General features: G+C 36.4%; 6 protein-coding genes across 11 annotated transcripts; 3 read left to right on the forward strand and 3 right to left on the reverse strand.

Moving 5' to 3' along the window:
• Positions 1-1,061: 1,061 nt before the first annotated feature.
• Positions 1,062-6,328, reverse strand: LOC125228710 (RNA polymerase II subunit A C-terminal domain phosphatase SSU72). Its single transcript, XM_048133368.1, has one exon. It carries the CDS (start codon positions 6,117-6,119, stop codon positions 5,541-5,543), a length of 579 nt encoding a protein of 192 aa, XP_047989325.1. The 5' UTR covers positions 6,120-6,328; the 3' UTR covers positions 1,062-5,540.
• Positions 6,329-7,361: 1,033 nt separating this feature from the next.
• On the forward strand, positions 7,362-8,707 carry LOC125228750 (39S ribosomal protein L22, mitochondrial). The gene is given in 4 exon segments (XM_048133416.1): positions 7,362-7,494; positions 7,497-7,627; positions 7,919-8,132; positions 8,370-8,707. Coding segments are annotated over 4 exon segments (606 nt in total). The 5' UTR covers positions 7,362-7,454; the 3' UTR covers positions 8,591-8,707.
• A 2,991-nt stretch (positions 8,708-11,698) lies between these two features.
• On the reverse strand, positions 11,699-19,184 carry LOC125228780 (UDP-N-acetylglucosamine transporter). Of its 6 annotated transcripts, XM_048133456.1 has the most exons (7): positions 19,027-19,184; positions 18,380-18,477; positions 16,110-16,211; positions 14,583-14,693; positions 13,586-13,800; positions 12,732-13,007; positions 11,699-12,484 (listed from the first exon to the last, which is right to left on the reverse strand). In XM_048133456.1, the coding sequence occupies exons 2-7, from the start codon at positions 18,435-18,437 to the stop codon at positions 12,119-12,121; spliced, it is 1,128 nt and encodes a 375-aa protein (XP_047989413.1). In that variant the 5' UTR covers positions 18,438-18,477; positions 19,027-19,184; the 3' UTR covers positions 11,699-12,118. The 6 variants fall into 6 exon arrangements, with proteins under 6 accessions (XP_047989413.1, XP_047989415.1, XP_047989416.1 ...); XM_048133458.1 differs by lacking the exon at positions 16,110-16,211; XM_048133459.1 differs by lacking the exon at positions 16,110-16,211 and having other exon boundaries at positions 19,165-19,183.
• Positions 19,185-19,377: 193 nt separating this feature from the next.
• On the forward strand, positions 19,378-20,445 carry LOC125228783 (cytochrome b-c1 complex subunit 8-like). Its single transcript, XM_048133462.1, has 2 exons — positions 19,378-19,597; positions 20,271-20,445. Exons 1-2 carry the CDS (start codon positions 19,444-19,446, stop codon positions 20,363-20,365), a joined length of 249 nt encoding a protein of 82 aa, XP_047989419.1. The 5' UTR covers positions 19,378-19,443; the 3' UTR covers positions 20,366-20,445.
• Positions 20,446-20,840: 395 nt separating this feature from the next.
• Positions 20,841-22,443, forward strand: LOC125228779. The gene is made up of 2 exons (XM_048133455.1): positions 20,841-21,987; positions 22,078-22,443. The coding sequence occupies exons 1-2, from the start codon at positions 20,950-20,952 to the stop codon at positions 22,348-22,350; spliced, it is 1,311 nt and encodes a 436-aa protein (XP_047989412.1). The 5' UTR covers positions 20,841-20,949; the 3' UTR covers positions 22,351-22,443.
• Positions 22,440-25,601, reverse strand: LOC125228778 (coiled-coil domain-containing protein 22 homolog). The gene is made up of 8 exons (XM_048133454.1): positions 25,337-25,601; positions 25,075-25,246; positions 24,478-24,739; positions 24,079-24,353; positions 23,486-23,710; positions 23,192-23,331; positions 22,773-22,938; positions 22,440-22,661 (listed from the first exon to the last, which is right to left on the reverse strand). The coding sequence occupies exons 1-8, from the start codon at positions 25,384-25,386 to the stop codon at positions 22,440-22,442; spliced, it is 1,512 nt and encodes a 503-aa protein (XP_047989411.1). The 5' UTR covers positions 25,387-25,601.
• Positions 25,602-26,067: the final 466 nt, after the last annotated feature.

Here is a 26,067-nt window from a genome sequence, read left to right on the forward strand (position 1 = left end):
AATTCCCCATTACAAGTATGACTATAAGATGATATTTTTTAAATGAACATAATTTATTAAGAGTTAACAACTAATAGGTATAAGGGAGATATTCCACCTGTCCAAATCTCTATTTGCGTACAAATTTTCTAGACGCAATAACTAAGTAAAGAATGAGCCGAATGAAGACCATGGCGAAACGTTTTGCCATTTATTTTAGAGTGAATGACATATAGAATAACAACATAAAGAATCCATAAAAATACAAATTTAAAATATTTGATTGACACTTCTGATCACAGACACAAAAGAGTTCGTGACATCATATTTAATCAAAAATTGGCAGTTGGAACTCCACTAAGCGACAGAATGAGATGGATTTATACAGTCAACCAATAAGAACCCTAAGCCACTCTACAACCATGTCAAAGTGACAAGCAGTAAGATATTTCTTACAATCTGATTTATAACGTCACTATGACATAGTTCTACAGTGGCCTAGGGACCCTAGGGTTCCAATTGGTTCACTGTACAGTGTGCGTCGACTATTGAGAATCAATCAGTAGAGCCCTCTTTTTTTCTGTTCGGACCCGGGCTTCAAAAGTCCGTATTCTGCACCAACTTGCTAGTGTACCAATGACTTAGCTGTTTTAATAAATAATAATATATACAATTATATTAGATGTAAGTAACATAAACAAAATTCTAATAAAATGCAAAGCATTACATCTAAGTACTGTTTTTTACTTAAAACTATCCACTTCTGTGGTCACAATTATTATCTTTACTATTTTATAGAACTACAAAAACTGCCTTCTCTAACGTACAATAGTACATCATGATGACAATGATCGTTTGACGTAAAGTAGGTAATATGTACCTCTACGTCCTCCGAGGTACGCCCATACACCATACCTACGTGTGACCTTGGCGTTAGCACAAATCCGTATCCCCAGCGTGACTAAGTACTTAAAGCAAATCTGGAAGTACCTAATTCTCTAATGTTATTGCTAGTTTATGTAGGTACCTAATATGAACTTAATATATTATACTCGCACAGAAACAAAAATAAAAAACTTCGATATTTGTATAACATTTTTATTTAGGTACTGTCATTTATACATACAACATTGCGTAGAAACAGCTCAGTGTGTTATCATAAAACCAGATTAGTTGATTACAAAAATATCTCTAGCTTTATAGTGTATCTATACGCATTCCTTTTGTGGTAGATTCTTTGACACGTAGCGGCATTCATTTATTACAATTTAGTGGGCCGGCCGGTGATGTGTTTTTTAGGGTTCCGTAGTCAACTAGGAATCCTTATTTAATTCATAGTTCTTAAGAACTATATTTTCCTTACATCCGGGTTTCCGGGTCCGAACTTGGCAAAAATAGTCTTACGTAATAAATGAATGGCGTTTCACAAATAAAGTCTATACTATACACCTCGCAACAATTTGCGAGAGATTATACTTAAACATATAATTTTTAATTAGATTTAGAGAGAAAATAGCAGTTATTTAATTGATGAGGTTTCTAGACGCACACACAAACATACGAAAAAATAATCAATAAGATGAACCGGAACAACTGAATCTGTTAGTCTTGCTGTATTTGGGATTTTAACGGAACAGAAACATAAAAACAGAACCAAAATATTAGAAAAGGCACATAGTTTCTTTACCCGGTTGACCTTACTAATAATCTATGACCACTTACAATTTTTATATTATATACATCACAACTCAAAAATACCAATGATTATGCTAGCAGTGCTAGCTGCAAAAGCGCTTAGGTAAATTCATTTCAGGGCGTAGGGTTATTGTGCTAGTTTCCGTCTATTTGACGATACTTGAATAGGTTACCTACTATAAAATAGATATTTCCTTAGTAACTATCATTTTAAAAATTTAATAAATGTATCCGTGTTGACGAAAACTTGCACAATGGCCCTACTTTTTCCACCGACGTGTATTTTATTATATATTACATTACATTTGTAAAAAATAAATTTAATGTATTTTTACATTTTGGTTTATTTGAAGGACGTGCAATATTTAAGAGCCATAACTCATCAGATGGCGCCCGCAAAGTTATAAATATCTACTTTAACCTCTACAAAATCAGAAAGCCCTTAACAACCAGAGACTGCTATTTGTGCGCACGTCGCACGAAAAATATCCTCAAAACTGAGGACCTACCGCAAACACTTGAATATTGCGGGCATCTTTCTCTATAAGTCTAATAAAGTATCAATTGGAGTAAAAGAGAAAGATGGATGAATCTACGGTTGTACTCGCGTGAGTTGTACACCGTAGATTCTTTAAATATTTGAATATGTCTCACGAAAGTTTAACGTCTAGATATAATTGAGGAAGATGTTCGCAGTAGGCCCATTATATCACGAGTTTATTTTTCTATGATATAGGAGGCAAACGAGCAGACTGGTCGCCTGGTGATAAACGATTACAGTCGCCCGTGGACACCTGCAATAAGTGCCACACCAACGGAGTGACTTCAATATACCTACGCATTGCATAGGAAAATTGCGTGTAACAAATACACGTTTCGTTGTAGTTGTGTCAAGGCCGTCAAGGGTTCAGACATCTCCATTACGTAAACCAGCATTTTTCCAGCTCGGGAGCTTGGGGTCCGTAACTCTCTAACTCTGGTTTTTACCATCGCTATTGCAAGCTGACCTTCCAACCCAGAGAATAAAGTAGGCCATATTGGAATTAGCCCGGTTTCCTCAAGATATTTTTTTTCTCCGTAAAGCGACTGGCAAGTATCAAATGACATTTCAAAAACTCATTGGCACGAATACGAACTTACAAATCGGAAGCCGGCGCTTCTCGGTGGTACAGTCAGCTGCAATAACATGTTACTCTTCAAAGACAGCACAAATATGTTACACAACACCAAAGCACAACACGCTCTTCTGGTTCATTGTCAGATATTTTGTCGGCTTTTGAAGAGTTATGTATTATTCCTGGTGACTGTACGAGCCTGACAGCAGTGACAGTGAGTCGTGGTAGGGGTTCATATCGTTCTATTTATTTCTCAAATACTGACTAAGGTGTAAAATAAAGTAATTTTGAAATAATGAGTTTTAATGTTTAAAAATTAGAACGATATGTATACAGTGCGAGATTCATCATTGCGGTGTATGATTTCGGGCACCGTGTAAATGGGCACTAATTTTGCTGACAGGTCTCGGAAATTATTGAACCCTGTCACTTTGTTGAAAAGGTTCAAAATAGGGTGGGAAATTATATAAGCATTTTTTCCCCGTCTTATAAAGGGAGCAAAGTTACACGTATAAAGAATCATGCCGGCGGGTTTCATCGTTTGATAGAGAATAAATAAGAGAATCTACGGCGCGGAGCCCGGCAATGAAAACTTTAATTTTAGTTCCTGCCTCTACCTGCTTATCACCCTAGGCCTAGGGGCACCTTGCATAGGTACGTACGGCATATAATGAATGAAATTTCATTTTCAACTAACTAGGCCTGGTTTAGTATTACCATCGATCTTCCGAAGTAGGCAACGAGGCCAACGAGAGATGTCGTTTTACGCGGCACGTGCTTTAATTTAGGTACGACTTTTTTAACCCTTCCAATAGTTGGAGCGAAAAAAAAAACCACTCGGGGGCCTATTCTGATCCCCAAAATCTCCCTGGCGACGGGAATGTAGTTATTTAATAGCCACCCTGTATATCGGAGCTGGCAGTGCTCACAAATCGGAACACACCTCATGATGGCGACTGTTCAATACAAAGCCAATAAACTGTTGATATTAATTAGGTAGGTACTTAATTTGTTTCCGTTTGTTACACTTCAATTTCAGGTACTTGTACTATTATTCTGTGCTTCAGGTTTCATTAGGTTATGGCCATAGATATAGGAATTAGGAGATTGGACAATATTGGACATGCCGATATTTTATGCTCTGAGGTTATGGGCCACGCGATAGCAGATTATTGACCGTCGATGTTTTCAGAAGTGTTTATATGTAGGTAGTTTTATATATTGGTATTCGACTGGGATTATTAGGAAAAAACTTATGGCTTCACCGAATGAGAGTAGGTTTTTTTACGCGCTTTTTAAGACGATCGTTAATATAGGACAAAATGTCTAAGGACCTAAAAATAGGATTATAGGTCATTGTAACCGTATTGGAGGAGTGTTTTTTCTTGTTACATAGTTTAAAATGCAATAAAAATGGTTATCTAAGTCTGTATATCTTCACGAGATAATTTGTATGTGTGTTCTATTGTGCTTACAACATAGAAAACAGTCATAAACCTGTTGCTTGCAGTGATTGGACATGCTTAATGGTGGTATGGGTATGACAATGTTATTCTACTGTTGAACCATGCTAACTCCACACAGATATTGTAGATGTGAACATACATCAACTTTCTATGAAAATATGACAAATGGCACTAGGAGTTTAGACGGTCTAAATATTAAAAATTATTCTTGCATTAGCTACCAAATCTTAGATTTTGATTTGGCTGTACTTTGTGGAATAGGGATAGGAAGACCACTATTAAGCAACTTTGTGTATGTATTAAATTAACATATTTTATCAAGAATGAATTGACTGCTAGCTTCCCTTCTTCAGCGTGCTTAATATTGAAAGTTTAATTTCTACACTTTCAAAACTTTACAATAAGAAATTTTACTGTCTACAAATTAGACAAGTGGGTATGTTTGTGTTTGATATTTGAATATGTCAAGTTAAAATTCATAAAATAATCAGTATTAAGTATTTGGAACATAAAATTGGTAGAATTCATATCAGTAATAAGCAGTGATTGGGGATTTGTTTGCAGCTTGGGCAAAATGGCCAGCATACATTTTATTTTATTGTAGTTTATTATATAAATATATTACCAACATTCAAATATACAGTGTAAACTCCATGTAACGTCACTCGATTTAACGGCACACTCTCTAAAGCGTCGAAACCAATTGACTTTGGTTGGTTTAGCTTGTCTACCATACAATGATACACTCTACATAGCATCACACCCACTCTCAATAACGGCAATAACGGCAACAATTAAGTAATAAAAAGTACCTTTAAAGTTGCTAAAATTATTAAGAACTGCGCAGCTGTGTACGTTCTTTTGTCGCTTTGTTATCCTAGCCGGCAATAAACTCGACGTCGGCATCAAGCGTCCCGAACTTTCTAAAAAATTGGTTCTTTTGTTTACAAATTGGGATTGCTTCCATGTGTAGGCCGTTTTTGACCATGACTAACGTATATTACTACTAACACTATTCTGAAATAAACTTTTTCTTTTCCTAATTCCGATTTTTCTTCTCTCCACTTAACGGCAACTCTCTATAACGCCATAATATGCACAGTCCCTTCAGTGCCGTTATATAGAGTTTACACTGTAATTATTATTATTTTCTGGCAGTTTCAAATGCAACATGAACAAATTATATCTCTGTTACTATTTTAACTTGATATAACTGCAGCAGTGCAACCAATGCCCTGATCACTGGTAATAAATGTCAATCAGTTGGGTATGGATTCAAAGTATATCAATAAAACATAATACAATTCAATATGGGTCTATGGCATTTGCCTTCAAAGTCATGTAATAATTCATCAATATCATTGTCCAAGTCATCACTCTGTGCCATCTTAGAAACCATGTCACTGATGAGAAATGCACCAATGGTAGCTTCCTCATGGTTGTCCTGTATATCAATGTTGATCACATGCACTGGCTGGTTGTGAATGGACCTCCTCGACCCGAACCATTCAATTACTTGGTCATAAACTCTTTCTTCACATGTGATGATCACGTCAAAGCGGTCGTTGCAAACCTGGAACCTCTCTGGACACGGCTTGATTCTTCGATTTCTATCTAACATGTGCAGCAATCCATTCTGCGTGTAGTAAGTCTTATCCTTGTCCAACAAGTCGTTATAAATATCATCGTACGGAACTCCGAACTCGTAACAATTAGGCCGATCGGCTGATGCACCCGGAAGTTTCACTTTTTCACCTGTGCCAAATGATTTTACTTTGAAACCCTTTTTAGCGAGGAATGCGTGAGCTTCCATGCTACGGTTCATGTTCGAAGAACAAACGACAGCAACAAATAAGTCTGCCATTGTTACTCGGTGACTATTGCCTCAGTTCAGTCTCGTTTCAATGAATTCCTTAGCTTAAGACAGAATGTTCATTTGATCATTTTTAGAAATATTATATTCGTACACTAGTTACATCAATGGATTGGATTAAGTTTTCTCCTAATACTTTTTTATTTTTACTTGAAAATATATTATAAGCGTTTAGAGGAAAGAGGTTAGATTACGTTTACTTTCCGATTTGACATTTCGTTTTGCTCATGTAGGTTGGCAATATTGAAATTTAAAGCCAAAGCTAACAAACGATCGCACCACCCGCGACCCAAAGAGTAGTAGTAGACAGAGACACGGAATGCCGCGACCCTGAAGCTAGGAACACACTACGCGGACGTCCGTCGTGAATCGACCGCGGACGGGAATCTGGACAATGGAAATACACATAACCGTGCAAACTATCGGTCGACGGACGCGGACGTGGCCTTGAGCGCACGGACGTCCGATCGAAATCTGGCTCTCTGGATGTTTTGTTCCGTGCACACTGATAGGTCGCGGTCGCGGTCGTTTTACGACGGACGTCCGCGTAGTATGTTCCTAGCTTTAGTATCTTCTTAGGCTCCCCACAGACAGTCTTAAAAATTCATAATCTTAAAAAAAACTTGTATGCAATCTGACAGTTCAAACTGACACTGACAAGACACTGACAGATCTGAACTGTCAGATTGCATACAAGTTTTTTTTAAGATTATGAATTTTTAAGACTGTCTGTGGGGAGCCTTATTCTTCTTAGTAGTTTGTGGCCGCGACCTTAGAATTACTTCACGTGAGGTCAAACTTTTGCGAAGTTTGTTTTTCGTACACATACAAACAGGACATCTATGACAATGGCTTAGCACGATGAACTCAACATCGTGAGCGGCGTTGCAAAGAGTGTGGATCTAATTTGCCCTTAAATTGGCCTTTGCGTCAACCTGATTATTCAGACAATATTTTGACGTCTAAACGGACCTTCAGTTGTCAAACACAGTTTCTGTACAGCCCTTTAAAAAAAGCAGTTAGGCTCCACACACACGGGCGACAAAACTGTTTTGTCTCCGTCGCTCGGTCTATGGGCTAGTATGAAAAAAAGCACGCAACTTTTCATACAAATACGACGGAGACAAAACAGTTTTGTCTCCCGTCTGTGGGGGGCCTTAGGGTTGTTTCATAAAAAAAGTTTGGTATCTGTCAATTTTCAGCTGTCATCGCTGTCATTGTCAAACAATTTGAATTTGAGGTTAAGTTAATTGGGACTGTTGTGGTAGTTTAATCTTATTTATGGGGTTTTGCATTTCAACTTCAACTCATTAAAAATCCATAATCATGAATACATTTAGGAATCTCTGTGTTCCAGGATTAAAAATTTTCAAAATAATTCCATTCACACTTCTGCCCTATCGTTAGCATGGACGAAATCTACTTTGCCGAAGAATTTTCTGGCACACAATAGGAAAGTGTATCCCCCACAGGAAATTGGAGAGGAACGGCGCCCGGCTGTGAGTGCAATGAACTATTTTCTTTAAAACGTTTAGTTTAGCCCATACCAAGAATCTATGATAATTTGATTAGAATGAATTCACTCCTTTTAAATGTGTGAATCAACTCTTTATTTAACACTCATTGTAATGATCATATTTTCTAGAATATTTCGAAAATTCCTTATTTAAATTTGCTTAATAGTTGCCAGCCCATAATTTATTGCAATTAATAAGTTTTATGATGTTAAGATATTAATTAGGACAATATTTCTAAATTCAAGTCTAATATGAGATACTTTCATATTTCAGTTTGTTTGCCACCAAATCACCAATATAAAATACAGCCCTGACAAACTATGGTATATCGCATGTCTGGTGCGGGGCATGACTGTGGATGAAGCAGTGAAACAATTAAGTTTTGTCAACAAAAAGGGAGCAGAGTATGTCAAGAAAGCTATTCTGGAGGCACAAGAACTTGCTGTTACTAGGCACAATGTTGAATTTAGGAGTAATTTGTGGATAGGTATGTATTTTAAATATTACTTATACTTTTATGCTTTGAGTTTGGCAGTGAAGAAGTGGCTGAGTGGTAGGTATGATGCTCTCAGAGGTTATAAATAGAATAAAGAGGTGCATTGAGCAGAGCTGGATCATACTAAATGTCAAAAAATATTATATTTCAAAACAATTTCTGATTAATTTTGTTTGTATATATTAGTGTTCAATTATAATGTTCTTCATTACCTATTTTTCATTTTAGCCGAGTCATTTTCTGGGCTGGGGAATGTTATCAAAGGAATAAGGAGGCATGCTCGCGGCAGACTCGGTGAAGTGCGCTACAAGTACTCTCACTACTTTGTGCGTCTAGAGGAAGGCAAACCACCCAAAGATTACTACAAGTTGAACCCCCTCACACCGCAACAACAGTTGGACAGTTGGTTGGAAGGCATGAGAAAAAGAAAAGTCACAAACTCTTTATAAATGGAATATATTATTAAAAAAATACAAATTACGTCACCAATTCATTGATTAATGAACCTTTCATAGTGGTTTTTTAAGTACATAAACTAGATAAATAAATAGTATACCTTACTGATATATAATATCTTTTAATTACACTTTATTTAACTTTAATTCTATTCTATTTACCTACTAAAACAATTAATCAATTAATTTAAAATCAATACTATGATCACATGTACAATCAGTAAAATGGCTAACAGTTTTGCTGACTGTACAACAAAGTATAATTGAAATTCTTAATGCTTACATGTACTTCAAAAGTATTTATGACGAGTTTATATTTCTATACTATACAATTAAAATACCTAATTTGCCATAATCAAACAAGACGCTAAAAATAATGCAGGGAAATCAATCTAAAGTGCATTGTACTTTTGCAACAGTGCCTATGCATATAAAGGATAACTAACAAATGAATCACTTGGGTGTACCCGATTCATGTCACAAGTTAGCTACTGCTATACAACATTACAGAGACTGGCACAAAACCAATAAATTTAGAGCTGATTTAAAACATTATTATATAACTCAAAGAGCAATCGATTTTGCCTGTTTATGGCATAAAAATAATAAGTGTTCTCTTGCTTACAAGCTCTCTTCAATACTATTGCATTTTAATTGAATCCACAAATGTGTTTCTTTAAGTTGACTGAATAGGCAAACTATTAAGTGATTATTTTGAATCATAAATATCTCCATGCCTTTACTTAATTTTTTTTTTTACTTAGTATTTTCCTCGCGCGTATGCTGTGAACACATTTGTGTTTCTCTATAGAGCAGGCTCCAAGGGGATGTTCGTTTGCAAAAATAGCGCACCTCATTCTGACTTCAGATATATATTTTATAGATCCCGGACACCATATAAACACATGTTGCCAACCAGTTTTGTGGTCCCCTTCCCCGCACCCCGGCAATCAAAAATCGCGTACAAAGAAAAAATATTTTTTCATCAAACCATGCCGTGTGGGGTATCAAATAAAAGGGCTTACTGAGTAGTTCACGAATATATAGCATACTATAATATTTATTACACTTTCTCTAAGAATTTTTTTGAAAGTTTACTAAAATGCTCGATTTTCGAGTTAACTTTAAACCACTATTGCTTGAGAAGTTATGAATCTATTTTAATCATTATTATTTTATATAACTAACAATAGTCCATTGTATACAAAATAATAGTTAATACAGTCAAAAAGTTGCATGGGGGAGCGAGGGGAGCAATCAAAGATGGCGAGTTTCGATATTTCTCTCGTGGCCAAACGTTGTGTATAACTGTTGTTTTAGATATTTTTTCTACTCCTGCTTTCCTCCTCCCACTTTAATCTGTCAATTATATTGTCCCGCAATCAAATTCCACTCAGAAACAGAATTTTAAGAACCATATTGAAACATCGAAACTCGCCATTTTTGATTGCTCCCCCGCTCCTCCATGCAACTTTTTCACTGTACGAACTATTGGTTCGCAAACAATAGACTAATATTGTTAATTATTTAAAATAATAATGATTAAAATATATTCATAACTTCTCAAGCAATAGTGGTTTAAAGTTAACTCGAAAATCGAGCATTTTAGTAAACTTTCAAAAAAAATCTTAGAGGAAGTGTAATAAATGTTATAGTATGCTATATATTCGTGAACTACTCAGTAAGCCCTTTTATTTGATACCCCACACGGCATGGTTTGATGAAAAAAATTTTTTCTTTGTATGCGATTTTTGATTGCCGGGGTGCGGGGAAGGGGACCACAAAACTGGTTGGCAACATGTGTTTATATGGTGTCCGGGATCTATAAAATATATATCTGAAGTCAGAATGAGGTGCGCTATTTTTGCAAACGAACATCCCCTTGGAGCCTGCTCGACGTTATATATATTCCTGTTTTCGAACGATTCGGTATGCCAGTGGTCATATTTCGAGATCATAAGTTTGCTTGAGTTAAGCAACGCTGACTGTCTTTTCTGTGAGGGGAGTATTACCTATAAAATCGTACATTCATGTAAATAGTGTATAGTATACTTATACTTACAAAACAAGTCTGCTAGGAACAGTCAAATTTATTAAATATAAATGCGGACAAAGTGCTAAAAATATATATCCACAACCTTAACGTGTAAGCAATAAAGTCGTGTATATATATTTTTGGCAGTTTTTCCGCATCTATATTTAGTACCTTGACTAGTACGATATGCGTAGTCGATATTTATAAAGCAATCTAAAGCTACACGCACTATTGTTACACGGATGATTAAATACGTATAAAATCCAGATATGGATGCAAATTTTAGATTACATTCGTATTTTATAGCTTTTGATAACGCATAAAAACATCTGCACCGAGGCATATCACTGTTTACATTTAACGCCACCAGTTGGCTCAGGTGTAAAAATTCTAGTTGTTTATGTCGACAACTACCTACAGTATAGGTACCTGTTGTCCTGCCCTCTAAATTTACTTCAATTGTATTTTCTCCACACCAATTGGTAAAGGCTTACTTTGCTATTCGAAAACAGATAGCTAAATTGCATTTTATCCAAAAGATTGCAAAGTGATTTCATACAAATTTTAACTTGATGTCTTAAGCTGGCTGGTAGAATTTACATATAAATTATGATTTTGAATCATAAATATTGAATAGATTGATGGATTTGATTTAGTTTGATGTTTTTATAGTCAGTATTTTGTTCGTGTTGGTGTGGTGAAAACTTTTGTGTTTCACTTGGTGGCAAAGTTTGTTTTACGTTCGTGTCTTGAAACCCTCGCAACGCTCAAGATTCCATTTTTTGAACCACTCACTACGCTCGCGATTCAATTGCTGGGGACTTTTTTTTATATAGATCACAGTCTGTTGTAATTTTTCTTGTAACTTAACTGTTTGACCACTTTTCTTGTATGTGTTTTGCATTTCTTCTGTCTGTTGCCCTCCGTGAATCTTTCTCACTTGATGGTCTCATCGGAAGATCAGTGCTGGAAGTCCCCAGCAACACGCTGAGATGAGGCCATTTCGTGGCACTTCATTATTTTCTGTCTTATTGTTATTATGTGTATTTTGTCTTGCCTGTGTTCACGAATAAATGTTATTATATTCTATTCTATTCTAACATTGGAATCTTTCGCTTGCTCGGGTATTAATATTGGCACGTGCGGTTAAACAACAACTTTGCCCCCTTGTAAAACAAATAACTATTTCCTTGAGAATCGTCTAACATTTATTAGTCGAATATGCTGGTCCTGTACGAAATGAGACATAGACACATCGTTATAGACATACATACATAGCCCTAATCTCGTAAATACCTGTTTTCATACTAATATACATAAAAATACAAGAAATAAAGTTAAACTTACGATGTACTGTAATAATTAAGTAAAAATTAAATAATGGCATTTATTACTAATTTTCAGAATTAATTTCTTAACACAAAGGTTATGTTATACCTTCGACTTCCGAGCTATTAAATAACGTTACGCACTTTAGGTTTTCAATTTTAGACACTAAGCGATGTCCTAGCTTCGACTTTCTTCTTGGGTACATAACCGTAAAGGAATATAGACGCAATAACTAATACAGTACCAATAGTAAACTGTAAAGTCAAATGGAAATCAAATATGTACATAGATGCTACACAGGATATTATTATGGCCACGGAAGTAGCGAACCCTTTCAATATGTTGTCAGCGTATTTGACAACCACGGCGACTATGAGCCCGCCCGCGGCTTGCAATATGACTAAATACCAGACGAATCCGTCGAAACCTCGGAGCAGGTGGCTCAATGAGCCTTCGTTCAGGAGATAAGTTATTGTCCCGAATGGTAGCGATAGCAAACTTAGCTGTACGTTTCTCATCCAGACCTGAAACAAATAGAAAAAATACTGTTACCACGTTGTTCACCGTATTTTGGCCCTCCCTATATCCGATATCCATAGCTACATATTTTAAACATGTTGAATACCTACTTGTTTTTATATTTAGATATAGACAGATGAAAGAGAAGATCTCAATCTTATCAACACAATTAATTAATACACATTTGTATAACATTGATAAGTTGTGGCGATAAGATTTTCTGATAAGATATATAAATAGTAAAATACTTACAGATATATCCGATTCTTTCAAGACTTTCTCAAAATAGATACCAGCGAATCCTGATATAAAACAAGCTGCTAAAGCAGCACCGAATCCTAGAATCCTGGATTGCTCTGGTAAGTGCGTAGATGCTACTTTTCTCGATCCAGTGTCAGACGAAAGTTGGACCAGCGCTATGCCAGTGGCCAGTAACGCCAAAGCACACCACTGCCATCTTTTCAAGGCCCGTTTCAATACAACTACAGCAAAAAATGCTGTTGTCAAAATCTTTAACTGATATGTGACCTGAAAAGAAAACATAATTACATATTAAATTTAAAAGTGGAGAAGAACTGGACTGGCTGAGACTGGAACTCACGGCTACTGGGTGGAGTTCAAGTCTCACCCAAGGCAGTACTTTTCCACTTTTAAATTTATTCAAAGCCTAGTGGCATCAATTGTAGAAGTTTTGGATTGTAAAAAAGTCAAATAATTATTAAAATGGAATGAAAGCCATTAGCTAAGTATTTATCCAGTCACGCGAGTGAACAATGCAGGAAAAACCCAGTTGCTCGGTTTTAGTTAGAAAAATAGGTCTCAGGGTCTTCTGTCAAAAGGAGATCGGAGAGTGCAAGATTTGTCATTGACGTGTCATGTCATCTTCAATGTATTTGTCGCTATTAGTAATGACTCTTTATAAGTGGACGTTATTTTGAGTGAGAACCATAGCTGCCACCCTCAGCAAAAATGTCAGAATGCTTTAGACGGTATGACATCACTTGGGCTCCCTTCCGATTTGTCGGAAGCCAGCGTTGTTCGAAGGTGAACAAGCATCAAAAACAACGAGAACTTCCGTCTTTTTTAAAGTCTGAACAAATCTTTACCTGGTATGTGGCGGCATCTAAGTTGGACGCTGAGACGTAAAGTAGATTATTCTGTACTATGTACAAGAAGGATGGGACACAGACTCGCAGCGTGTCTTCCAGGTTTAATATCACTGTGGCATATATTGAGTGGGCGCCTCCTCTGACACTGCCTGACTCGTGTATCACAAGAACAGTGCAGATTATAAACTTTACTAACTCGGCTAAAAGTACAGCTGTAAAATAGAATAATTTATTAGTTGGAAGTTACAAAAAACCGGCCAAGAGTGTGTCCGGGCCACGCTCAGGGTAGGGTTCCGTAGTTTCCCTTTTTTTCAAAAACTGTTCAACCGATCAAGTTCAAAATAATTTTCCTAGAAAGTCTTTATAAAGTTCTACTTTTGTGATTTTTTTCGTATGGTTCAAAAGTTAGAGGGGGGAGCACTTTTTTTTTAACTTTTGGAGCGATTATTTCCGCAAATATTAACAATATCAAAAAATTGTTGTAGTAAACCCCTATTCATTTTTAAGACCTAACCAACAATATATCACACGTTAGGGTTGCAATGAAAAAAAAACACTCCCCACTATACGTGGGGATGTACCCTAATAAAACATTTTTTTCCACTTTTTATTTTACCACTTTGTCGGCGTGAGTGATATACATATTGGTACCAAATTTCAGCTTTCTAGTGCTAACGGTCACTGACATTATCCGCGGACGGACGGACAGACAGACATGGCGAAATTATAAGGGTTCTTAGTTGACTACGGAACCTTAAAAATACACAAAAATGTTAAGGAATTCCTAATAATAGTATCAATATATCAGCCTTAAAACCTCGGCCACGAATCGCACGCTCCGAGCTTGCGCGTGCTTTTTGTGGCCTTCGGGTAAATGGTAAAGATGACGAGTTTAAAAACATATAAAGGGGACTGAGATTAATTTACTTTCGGAGGAATCTTTTTTTTTTACGTATAAAATTAACATATTTATAAAGTTCACATATAAACGTACCAGCTGCGGATGAGAACATCTCCACATCCCGAGTGCGGGCATATCGCATACTGAGCCCCAGTATGGCATTCTGGACCGTTAATATGACTAAACTCGTATATTTAAGACATCCTGAAACCAAAGGACATTTGTTTTTACATGTTTAAGAATTATTATTAAGGAGCATAAGGTTCGCCTGGAATCCTTATCCCATGAATTAACACAAGCAGTAATGTTTACATTAAAAGAAAGAAAGTAACCATCTGACTTTTCAAATTTCAAGAGTGCTTAAAAAATCCCTTCATCGATAATACCGAGATGCGACTGGGATGAAACTAGGTAGGTATATACTTTGAAACGGGAGCCTAACTTATATGCTTCGGTTAGTAAATAAATAACATAATACAAATTAAGACACGCCTAGGTTTATAGAGCCTACCCGCCATATTTGAGTAGAAAAGCGCCATCACCTGCTTGTAGAACGAACAAAGCTCCGCCGAAAGCTCCCCATTAGGTTTGCAAGGTAGCTTACTATTAACTACTGTCTGTTATTTAACCCTTCTATGCATAAATTTTTCTTTTAACGAGATATTAATATATGTGATAGACAATGGTTTTCTGACTCTGGGAAAAATAATAAAAACAATATTTAAGATCGATTTTTATACTAAATCAGTGTTAGAAGTTAAATAGGCCAAATCTTATTTATATAAATATATTGTAATTGGTAAGTTTTATTTTAAAAAAAATGACTACTATTAAAAAGGTACACTATTTGTGGAACCTCTACGATAAAATGTTTAAACATAAACTAATTACTAACTCCGAAAAAATCAGCCTAAATCACATACTAAAAATCGCCATCGTCCTGTTTTTTCACACTTTTCTGCCATTTCATCTTAATCCTTAAATAATAAATAGTAAATCATTATATTATTTAATTGTTTATTAAATAATAATAAATAATGAATAATAATTAAGCAATAAATGTGATTTTAAATAGCTACATATCGAGCAACGGGCCTTCAAATATATGATGCATATATACATCACCATGCATTTAAGGGTTAAAATACAGTATACATAAATGTAGGAGTTATCATCAGAAGGATTAGGGGTGGAAGTGGCTAAAGAGGAGAGACTCATGAAAATACCGCATTACAAGCTGGAAATCGGCGCGAGGAGCGGGGAAACTGGCGGAGACCGCTTTGCAGGAAACTGGATGGAACATAATAGTGGAACGCTGTCCATCAGGAAAGGCTAAATACAATCTAATCTACACAGGTAGCCAAATGGCATTTCTGCGACGCGAAACGAAAACGAAACGCCGCGAAAGGTAGTCTGGCTCTGTCGCGTCAATACGCAAGGGCGATAGAGATAGATATCTACGAGCGTTCCGTTTCGTGAGAGTTTGTGCCATTCGGCTACGCCGTGTACTTTTTACAAGAAATAACATGTGAGTGTTAAGAGCACCATCCTAGAAGTGAGACGTGTTAGCAACGATGTACCTAAAGGTGCTGACTGCTTATTTAGGGGCTTATGACTCACTTAAACGGGCACCCGTCGCAAGATGGCTACTGGAGGAGGTTCTGGAATCTACTCTGTATGCGTGGGACTCCGAAGTAGTAAGGGATCGTCTTGTGCGGCAACCTGGGCGGTAGTATGAGCGTGTACACGATTTTGTTTATGGATTTCGCAATGTGGAGGGTGATATATCCTATCTACTGTTGATTAGCTATTTGTTTCTATTTGTTTAAAAAGAAGCCGGTTTCAGAAAGGGAAGCACGATAACAATTTGATTTCTTACTTACCAAGAGCCACACGTTAATAAGAGGGTTTATATAAAGCGTGGCATATCGCGAGGCTATGTGCTCGCGTGACAAATGTCCAAAGTAGGCCTGCCTGCCGAGGCAAATTCCTGACCAAGTAAAACGCACGCGCATCAGAGGCCGCGATACGTCAACATTGCCGCGCTATGAGATGAGCTCGGGGCATAACTCGCTCTGTGAGGACCCGCCTAATGAAGAAGCAAGCACAAGGTCATACCCGGTAGGTATGCCTCCTGTCTCTGTACGTTATACCAGGGGCGGCTCACTCCGCGATTCCGTCGCCGCGCTACAAGTACATGCGAGCGGCCGCGAGTTCGCGGCCTAATCAGGGTTGGCTCGCATTCTCACGGAACGCACATTGGCACTTTCTATATGTCGAGAGTTTTTTTAAAGGTTTATATGCGATATCCGCGTGTGGAATGGTTGATAATGCTTAGTTAAATAAAAGTCATTAATAAAACAGGACAATCTTACACGGATCTACTATTGATTATGTCATTTATGTCCCACGGAAACGTTCAATAAGGCTTGTGACGTTGGGACTTAAATATATACCTAGAAAGTACCCAAGACTTGGTACCATTTTACCTGAGTATTATTGTTTTTTAATCCGTAGGCAACCCTATCGTCCGACGCTGCGCACGTGCGGCTTGTTTCTTTGTAATCATTTTGTAGGCATTTAAAAAGGCGGCATTTGGTGAACATCAAAGCAGTGGGCCTTCTGTACTTGTACTATTATATATTCTGTGGTTATACACGACGTTATGAATCTCTATATCTTTAACTTCGCGTAAGATCTATTAACTAATTTCACATCGTTTCCCAGGACTTTACTAGCCGAACCAGTTCAGAACTGAGACAGAGCTACCACTTATGGTGTGGTGAAGAGTGGTCCTCCATGTAATGCCAATAGGCAAAATGTGACATAAATGTGACAAACTGATAAGGAAATATCCAGGATATCAAAGAGGTCGGAGAGAAAACAATCTTTCTTCTGTTCTGTCGGGGCAAACGAGTGCGATTAAATTTGGCTCTTTCAGCAGTGAATACACGTTATACACGTGACGTGAAAACGTATGGACGGCGTTCTATGAGAATGGTAACTATCTGTGGCGACTGGCGACTTACCGTCTGTACCGAGGCTCAGAAAATTGTCCGTCATTTTGAAAACAACTAAGTATAATTTAGGCGGACTGGTAACGACGGCGACGGTAAGTTAGGCGGCGGGGGCGCCATAATCTGCCGCCGTTGCCGTCCAATTTCCAATTCAATACATGTTTATGGTGAAGTGTGAACCGCCGCTCGCCGCGACGCGAGCCACTTTGTTCCGAGCGCCACGGTATAAATGAACAAGGCTTTAATGAGCTATCAACGTTATCGGCGATTACTTGCCGCGTGCGGTGGGTGACAGTGTGTACCCTTAGAACCCATTTTATAACTCAAAAATGAAAACATCATTGGGGTATTTGTCATCATTTTCATGGGTATAAGAAAGTATGTAATATATGCTAAACGGAATAGAGTTATGTTTAATAATGATAATAAAATAAATAACGTACGCTTTTCCGAACATTGAATAGTACCCACATCGCCTGCTGTTCCTTGACTGTATTTGTATGCATACTATGCGTATGCAGTAAGGCCAGTAAGCACATAGAAAGCCATAGTCTGGTACAGGGTGTTGGGATCATGACAATTTTTTACTGAAAAGGTATGTGTACATTATACACATATGGCTGCAAGAAGCAGCAACTCAAATGTGAGTGATACACAGACATGAACATGTGATAGAAACTCTGAACCTGTTAAATGGGAGAGATTGTGATGAATCTTCTTGAGACAGACTCCAAGTATGTGATAATCCAGAAAGTGATAACATCTAGGCTGGAACCTTTTAGCCTACAAAATGTTGGCTCTTGGTTATGACAGCATCAGTTGGAAATGCAACCAGAATAAATGCTTTTAAGCGAGAACAGATAGATAACTTACCATTATTTACTCGCCTGTTGCTGCTTGGTGCAAGAATTGATTTCTTCATTTCATCCATAGTGCTCAAGTTTTGTGCTCTTGATATTTATATAATTCATCTAAAAATAAAAATTATATATGTATTCATAAATGGTTAAGGTAAGCCTCAGGCATAACTAAAACAAAAGTTTTTTAAAAGGAAAACAAAGATCAATGAATTGATCATTTCATTGCTTGTTAACATTTCTCAAATCTATAAATAATATAATTATAGAGAATAATCTATGTTTATTACATAAAAGATTTATTGATGTGTTTAAAGATCCATTCTGATATTGATGTGATGGGTTTCCCTGGTATACAAATATACTAGAAGGCTTAGTATTTTGAAGCTCTAGTGTATCTAGTAGTGAAACTCACTATCATGATTAAAAATCACACACACAAACTGAGGTTCAAAGGACTAGGGGGTTTGTGTTTGTTCTCAATGTCATGGTTTCTTATATCACATTTTGGGTATCCTTACGAGGGTTGGTGGAAAATGATATTTATGAATGTGTAAGTAACTCTCTATTTACCACTAACGTGGGATTTAAGCATAGCTTCCTCTTGCGGAGTTCTACCTAATGGTAAAATAACACTAAGTAAATATACGTCGGTTTACATACCAACTAGAAGGAAATGAGCCGGTCAAAATTTGAACACGATACTAGCAACATACATTTTAATACACAGTGAAGAGTATATTCTTTAAATGAATATTAAATTTAAACTTAATAAAATTTAAATTACTCTGGAGTATTTACCGTTTAGATGTTCAACACAAGTAAACGTCAAATGAAAAGTGTCAAAACGCCAATCAAGAGAGAGATGACGTTGGCTACTCGGTGAACTCGTTTTAATAATGCTAACAGACGGGCAGACCGAACTTGATCTGATCAGCTCAACCGCAAAATCTCCATAGTTTGTAGACCGCTTAAAAAAACTTTTGAGTTTGACATATCCGGATTTATAAGTTAGTCTATGGTTGCACAGTGTGTACTGTGTGGTTTTACGCTGTAGCAATTACATAATTTACAGCAAAAATGGGAAAGCATTTTGGAGAGCTTGCAAAAATCAGGGGTTTGATAACCTACAAGTTGTCTGCCCATGAGCAACGAGCTTATGCTGGCGCAATCTCCAACGGCCTCCCCAATATCTTCCGTAGGTTCCGTGAGAGCGTTTTCAGGGTTGCACCTCGTAAGTTTTTCTTATTTTGTTAACTTAACCACATCTAATACCTTCACAGCATATTTACTCAATATTACATTAAATATAATATAGAGACTGATTAAATTTTATTTAACTAGAAAAAAGAACCGCGTAAATCTCAAACTATCAAACTCACCAGTAGTATTATTTGTATGTAATACTTATAACTAAAATTTGCAAAAAGCAAGTTATCGCACAGTGTAAGTACTAGTAAATGTAGTAAGAACCGTTTGTTGGAACTAGACGAAAGAAATGTATTATTTGCAGGTTGTGTGGTAAGCACCTTTCTTCCTATGACTATATCCATTTTATGTGATTGTCCAAGTTGTTGGTGGCAGAAGCCTATCAGCTGTGTGAATTGAAGTAATTGAGTTGAGTGTAGCCATTTGTAATGACACTTATGACCCAATACCAAATTATTGCTTAAATTTTAACTGGATATTTTACAATATCCCTCTTCAAGTCCATCGACTCGGTCATGCATTTGGCAGTAAATAGTTTAATTTAACACTTTCGCTACCAAGAACCCGACTGTCGGGTACACCGCTCGTAGAAGCGTAGCCGATTACATGGGTTTCCCCGTATGTAGCGAAAATGTCGTAGCGCCGCGTAGAGCCCGGTTTCGAAAGTGTTAATTAATGAAAATATTTCTTTGTTACAGCTTTCATCATTGGATACCTGGTTTACGAGGGAGTGGAACGCGAACACCATAGGCTCAGCCGCAAAAACCCTGCTGACTTTGAAAATGATCAATAAATAATCATAAGAGTAACTTCAACACTTTAATTTATTGTAGATTAATTGTTATGAATTGAAATAAAAGAACATACAGTCAATGATTGTTTTTATCTTACTTTTATGGAAATATGAAGTAAGAGGGGTTACTGGTGGGGTGTGTGAAATGTGGTTTCAGTCAAAACTTTACCATTCTAGTTTGATAATTAGAGAATAATAATTATAACATTTAATTAACTGTTGTTTCATTTACACCCATAGTACATGCTTTGCTTAGTTTGGGGCTAAGTTGATTTGTGTAAGGATGTGTCCCCAATATTTATTTATTTCATAAAGTCTTAAATAAATTCTCGTGAAAACGAAAATGCGTGATGATTATAAAACGACATTTCCACACTTCATCATAATAATTATTTTTACTTCTTGCACACATTACACAAAAGATTGTCAGCATTTTTTCGCCTGGCGAGGTCATGTCAAGATCCGTCATAGTCATACGAAAATGACAGCTGACATATTCCGACATTCGAGAAAAACTGTGAATGAGGTTAGGTTCAAGCTTGTATTGTGAATTTTGTTTATCTTTATAAGGAAGAGTGTCTAGAATGATGATAAGAAACCTAAGAAGAATCCCGTTGAAACAAAATTACTGCCTTTTTATTCAAAAGCATACATTTTTAACTAATGACTACCAGTGTAATGGTGCTTGGAGCGCTCAGGTTTCAGCGTCGGTGCTCAGCAAAGTCAATCTTCATGACTTTTTTAACACCGTGGACCAAAACTATTCCACCAAAGGAGTCATTAGCGCCATAGATGTGGATGTGTTCGCCAATTCTATAAAGGAGCCGGTTTACCTTGACGAACTTAAAGAGCTTCTCCACAAGTTGAGATTGTCTGCAGAAACCGGAAACACTTTGGAGTCTACTCATCATGCCACCATCAGGAATTACATAGAGTTTGGCAATATTGAAGATTTGGTAAAAATATTGCAGGATCCTCTGAACTTTGGTGTATTTCTTGATGCATATACTGCAAATATATTATTAAACAAGTTAATAACAGCACAAAATTATGAGCAAGCAGCTAATGTTGCATCCTTAGTGATGCTCCAGGAAGATTTTAGCAATGAAATTACTTGTACTCTCTGCCAGTATGCTTGCTACAAATACATCTCTGGTTACATTCCACCAGAGCCTACCCCTCCAGAAGAAAAACCAAAAAAAGTAGAAGAAGTGAAGATAAGAATCAAATATTTGAGAAATCCATATTTTGATGATCACTTTGACATCAAAGATACTTTAATAGCATCTGGAAAGACACTAGCATGGATTTCTGAGAAATCCAGTGACAATCTTAACAACAACCTTCAAATCATTGGTCTGTTGGTGTATAAAAAATATGACAAATTACTGGCTCTGTGTGAAAAGCTTAGTAAATCTTCATTCAAGGCATATGCTGAAGTTCTTGAAGTACTTAAAAAGGGATCTGAAACTGATGCAGAAGCAAAACCAACATTAGAGCAATGTATTTCTGTACTGAGCTCAGTTGGAACAGTTGAAACATCTTTAGAAGACTCCTTGAAGATTGCTATTGAAAATGCCATCAATAAGAACCAAAATAAGGATATCGCTTCCCAGGAACAGGTATGGATGTAGTAGCTCTGACAGTCAGTGGGTTGAGTTTTAGACATTAAAAAAAGATATCTATTAATTAAGCAATTTTTATTGTTTCAGCTATTCAAGTCTTGGGTAGAAATTCGAGAAAATAAACTTCAAGAGCAAACAAAACGTCTTGATAGAGCAAAACGGCTTGAGTTCATCCAAAAAAGTCAGAACCAAATGGCTGAGGAAGAGCAGAAATTATGGTTCTTTGAAAATGAAGAAAAGATTGATCTACAAATTGAAGAAAAAGAGAAGTTAGAGGATAAAAGTGTAACTAAAAAGGAAGCGTTAGAGAAATCAGATGAAAATTATATTCCACCTGAAATATTACCAAAACGCAGATAAAAAGTAATTGTCAATTTAATATTGTAGTATTTTTAAAATTATATCTTTTAGTTCTAAACATACTTTTTATTAAATATATTATATCAACCTTAACTATGTTCTTCTTGCATCCTTTTAAGATCGAGTTGGATTTTCTGTAATGTATCTTCAGTCCGTTTTGCTTTTTCATTTTTGATGTTGTCCTCTATGTCAATAATATCTCTAGCAAAAATACCAGTGTCATTAACAAGCGAGACAATGGTATTGCACTCTGAATGTAACAGAGCCAGCAACTTGTATGCTTTTTTGGCTTGGTCATCTTTTTTAGCATCCTGAAAGTAAGTTTTGGAAATTAGAGAAATATGAATGAATGGTGATGAAAATGATTAACAAATATCAAGCTGTTTTAAGCTACAGGTTAGACAGCTTAAACAAAAACATACCTTGAATAGTGTTTCATCAGCAATTGCAAAACACCTGTCAAGCTGCCCCTCCAGAGTGTTGATCTCTTTTTGTAGTTCTCTTGTATCATCCAGTATCTTTTTTATTTCCATGTTTTGTTTATCTACATTGCTGATTATTTCAAGGATTCTTTTAGTATATATGGACCTGAAATAATTAAGTACTAAATATATTTTCTGCCCTCCAACTATAAACTTTCGTTAATTTTCAACCCTAATACTTTCTGCTTTTATTCTATGACAGACAGAAAAATAGTATTCAAGCCTTGGTTAAATAAAAATAAATACTTTATACTTGGCTACCTCATCTGTAGTCCGTGGGAGTCAAGTTACCAGACTTTTTTAGGTGCAAAATAACTAATAAAATTTAACTGATCTTAAAAACATTGTCCTATATTTACCTTTTATTACCTCCCTTCAATTTTTCATAATTCTGCTTCAATTGGTTTTTGTTTTGTTCCTTTTTGTCATATTCATCTTTCATAGCTTTTGCAGATTCCTTTAATGATATCAGGGTCTTCCTGGCTCTATTCCTTTCAGACTGTAAAGCAAACCTAATGTTAACAGAATATACTCAATTGTTTTTTTATCCTTCTAGTCTACTTTATACAAGCTTTAAACATCGATATATGGCTATCATGCAATGCAACAATATTGAAAGCTATTAAAATTCAATTTTGAATGAATATTTTTACCTCAGAATCATCAATGCTGTTTTTGATCTTGTCAATCTCTACTTTTAAGGTTAAGTTGGCGGAAGTCAGCTCCTCACTCTTCCTGTGTAATACATTCATGCTATTCTGTACTTTTTCTAGAACATTGGTTACATCTTCATTATCAATGTCACTTATGCCGATGCTGTGTAGGATGTTTTGTACATTTCTTAAATCTGCTTCAATTTTCTCTTTTGATTTTTGAACCTGAAATCATTAGTAATGAGAACATGAAAAATAAAGAATATAAAGATTAACCTGACCAAGCAACTTAAACCATAACATTTTTTGACATAAAAGTTTAGGCACAGGTTGATTCAGAAAAACTGGCAATATACAGACCATACAGACTGATACAAAATTCAACTGATTGTGCCAGCTCCTGTGAATCAATGTGTATGTATTCATTCTTGTAAGTTGTTAAATTGACAAGATATTTGTAAAACTGAATCCAGACTTACAAGAGCCTGCCTGTTACCATGGATGTAATGTTGCATTTGAAACATCAGGAATAACAATAAATGCAAGTATAGCAAGTATTCAAATTCTTAATAAGTAGAACTAAAATGTAATACCTGTGAAAACTCAGCTTCCATAAGGTTGCTATCACTTTTAAGTTCATCTAACTTTTGCCTGAGAATGACTGCAGCTTCCTTTAACTCCTTCAATGATTTATTGCCATCATAATTAACAGGTGTTGTAGGTTTGTCTTCAAGAATCATCTCAAAGTCATTCTTAATTTCAGTATTTTCCTGATTATAATTGGTGTCCTGGGTAAATTCTTTCATTTTCCTTAAATTTAATATGATTTCTTGTTCATTAAGATCAGTTTTTGGTAATTTATGTATACCTGAAAAATATGTTAATTGCTGATTAGATAGATTGACTATAATCCTTATTTTTGAGAGAATTAAGTCCAAATTATAGCTCACTAATAAGTTGACTTTTGTATCCACAGTAAAATAACATCTTACTTAAAGTATTTTGAGCACAATCTCCAATAGGCTGTGTATTGGAAGGATTGCAACATGGCGGGATCCACACAGCAGCAAGTTCCTCCTGAATTTTGCTACTTATTGCTTGGAGAAGGGAGGACTTGCAACTTCCAGTAGCAACTTTGACTGCCTTGTTTTCTGTTGGCAACCTTTCTATGAGGAACATAAAAACTTGTCGCAACTCGGCTTCATTGTAGTATAGAAAAGTTTGGTAACCTACATCATTCTTGTATCCTAAATCCTGTAAAGAAAAATAAAACAAACTGCTAAGTAACAAACCAAATAGGTTAGTGAAAGTGGGGACATTAGAGAATTTAATTTATGATAAATAAACAGACACATCCTGCGCAGGTGGCGCAAATAATCGGTAATCTCTTGTTTCGGAGGCCGAGGTCTCTTTGGGCCACTGAGCCAATGGAGTAAGTAAACAGACACATTGGTATGACCATACTTAATACATTTGCTAATAATATATGGACACAAGCCTACAATAAATTTCAAATTCAATCTGGTAGCAAAACACAAAGTTAATAGTAACCCTCAACAAAACAAAAAAATAACATATAAAACCTTTACCTTGCAGATCAAAGCTATATGTGCAGCTACTTCAATTCTATGGGATATTCCTGATGGCAATTTAGTTGGCACTTTTATGGATGTACTGATAGCACTGAGGCATTTTGAGGCAGACTCGATGATGACCTCCACTGGGAGTTCGCAAATGTTCTTGACGCCTTCATCAATGTTTCTGGAAAGTTTCATGCCACATTACAACGTAACAAAGTGGCTAACACAGCTTATTAAATTACCTATTGATAGGTATATTGATTTCACTTACACGTTCAGTTGACGGAGAAAATGTAATATAATGGAATCTACTTCTTCCATATTTTTTGTATAAAATATATTTCTATTACTTCAAAACATAAACAATGAATCAGTGAAATGTAAAAAATAAGGACTTCACAGGAAATGAATATTCCCTGATTATTTAGTAGTAATAGCTATTTCTACTGTTGTTGCTTATTCTGAAATGGTTTTATTTAAATATGAAAACGACATAAATAAATCTATCTTTAATTACACCTGACTAATCTGATAATCTCCCAAACGAAGGGGGAAGCAACTGTCAGTGTCAAAAATTTAAAGTGGCATAGACAATTTAAAGAATGTTTCTTTAAGGCCCCGCGCACACGGAGGCAACAGTTGCTCGGCGACTTTCGTATTTGACTTGTACTTTAAGCTAGGAACATACTACGCGGACGTCCGTCGTAAAACGACCGCGACCGCGACCTATCAGTGTGCACGGAACAAAACATCCAGAGAGCCAGATTTCGATCGGACGTCCGTGCGCTCAAGGCCACGTCCACGTCCGTCGACCGATAGTTTGCACGGTTAAGCTAGGAACATACTACGCGGACGTCCGTCGTAAAACGACCGCGGACGGGAATCTGGACAATGGAAATACACATAACCGTGCAAACTATCGGTCGACGGACGCGGACGTGGCCTTGAGCGCACGGACGTCCGATCGAAATCTGGCTCTCTGGATGTTTTGTTCCGTGCACA

This window comes from Leguminivora glycinivorella, chromosome 8 (assembly GCF_023078275.1).
Source record: "Leguminivora glycinivorella isolate SPB_JAAS2020 chromosome 8, LegGlyc_1.1, whole genome shotgun sequence".
Taxonomy (NCBI): Eukaryota; Metazoa; Arthropoda; class Insecta; order Lepidoptera; family Tortricidae; genus Leguminivora; species Leguminivora glycinivorella.

Bases quoted from the DNA above. Each gene is read 5' to 3' on its own strand.
- LOC125228778 (XM_048133454.1), bottom strand. From the start codon at position 25,386: ATGGAAGAAGTAGATTCCATTATATTACATTTTCTCCGTCAACTGAAC. The intron at 25,247-25,336 runs GTAAGTGAAATC...GAAACTTTCCAG, and splicing joins TTTCTCCGTCAACTGAACGT to AAACATTGATGAAGGCGTCA. The intron at 24,740-25,074 runs GTAAAGGTTTTA...TTTTCTTTACAG, and splicing joins ATATAGCTTTGATCTGCAAG to GATTTAGGATACAAGAATGA.
- LOC125228779 (XM_048133455.1), top strand. From the start codon at position 20,950: ATGATGATAAGAAACCTAAGAAGAATCCCGTTGAAACAAAATTACTGC. The intron at 21,988-22,077 runs GTATGGATGTAG...TTATTGTTTCAG, and splicing joins ATATCGCTTCCCAGGAACAG to CTATTCAAGTCTTGGGTAGA.
- LOC125228710 (XM_048133368.1), bottom strand. From the start codon at position 6,119: ATGGCAGACTTATTTGTTGCTGTCGTTTGTTCTTCGAACATGAACCGT.
- LOC125228780 (XM_048133456.1), bottom strand. From the start codon at position 18,437: ATGGATGAAATGAAGAAATCAATTCTTGCACCAAGCAGCAACAGGCGA. The intron at 14,694-16,109 runs GTGAGTCATAAG...CTTTGGTTTCAG, and splicing joins TGCGACGGGTGCCCGTTTAA to GATGTCTTAAATATACGAGT. The intron at 12,485-12,731 runs GTAAGTATTTTA...TATTTGTTTCAG, and splicing joins TGAAAGAATCGGATATATCT to GTCTGGATGAGAAACGTACA.
- LOC125228783 (XM_048133462.1), top strand. From the start codon at position 19,444: ATGGGAAAGCATTTTGGAGAGCTTGCAAAAATCAGGGGTTTGATAACC. The intron at 19,598-20,270 runs GTAAGTTTTTCT...TCTTTGTTACAG, and splicing joins CGTTTTCAGGGTTGCACCTC to CTTTCATCATTGGATACCTG.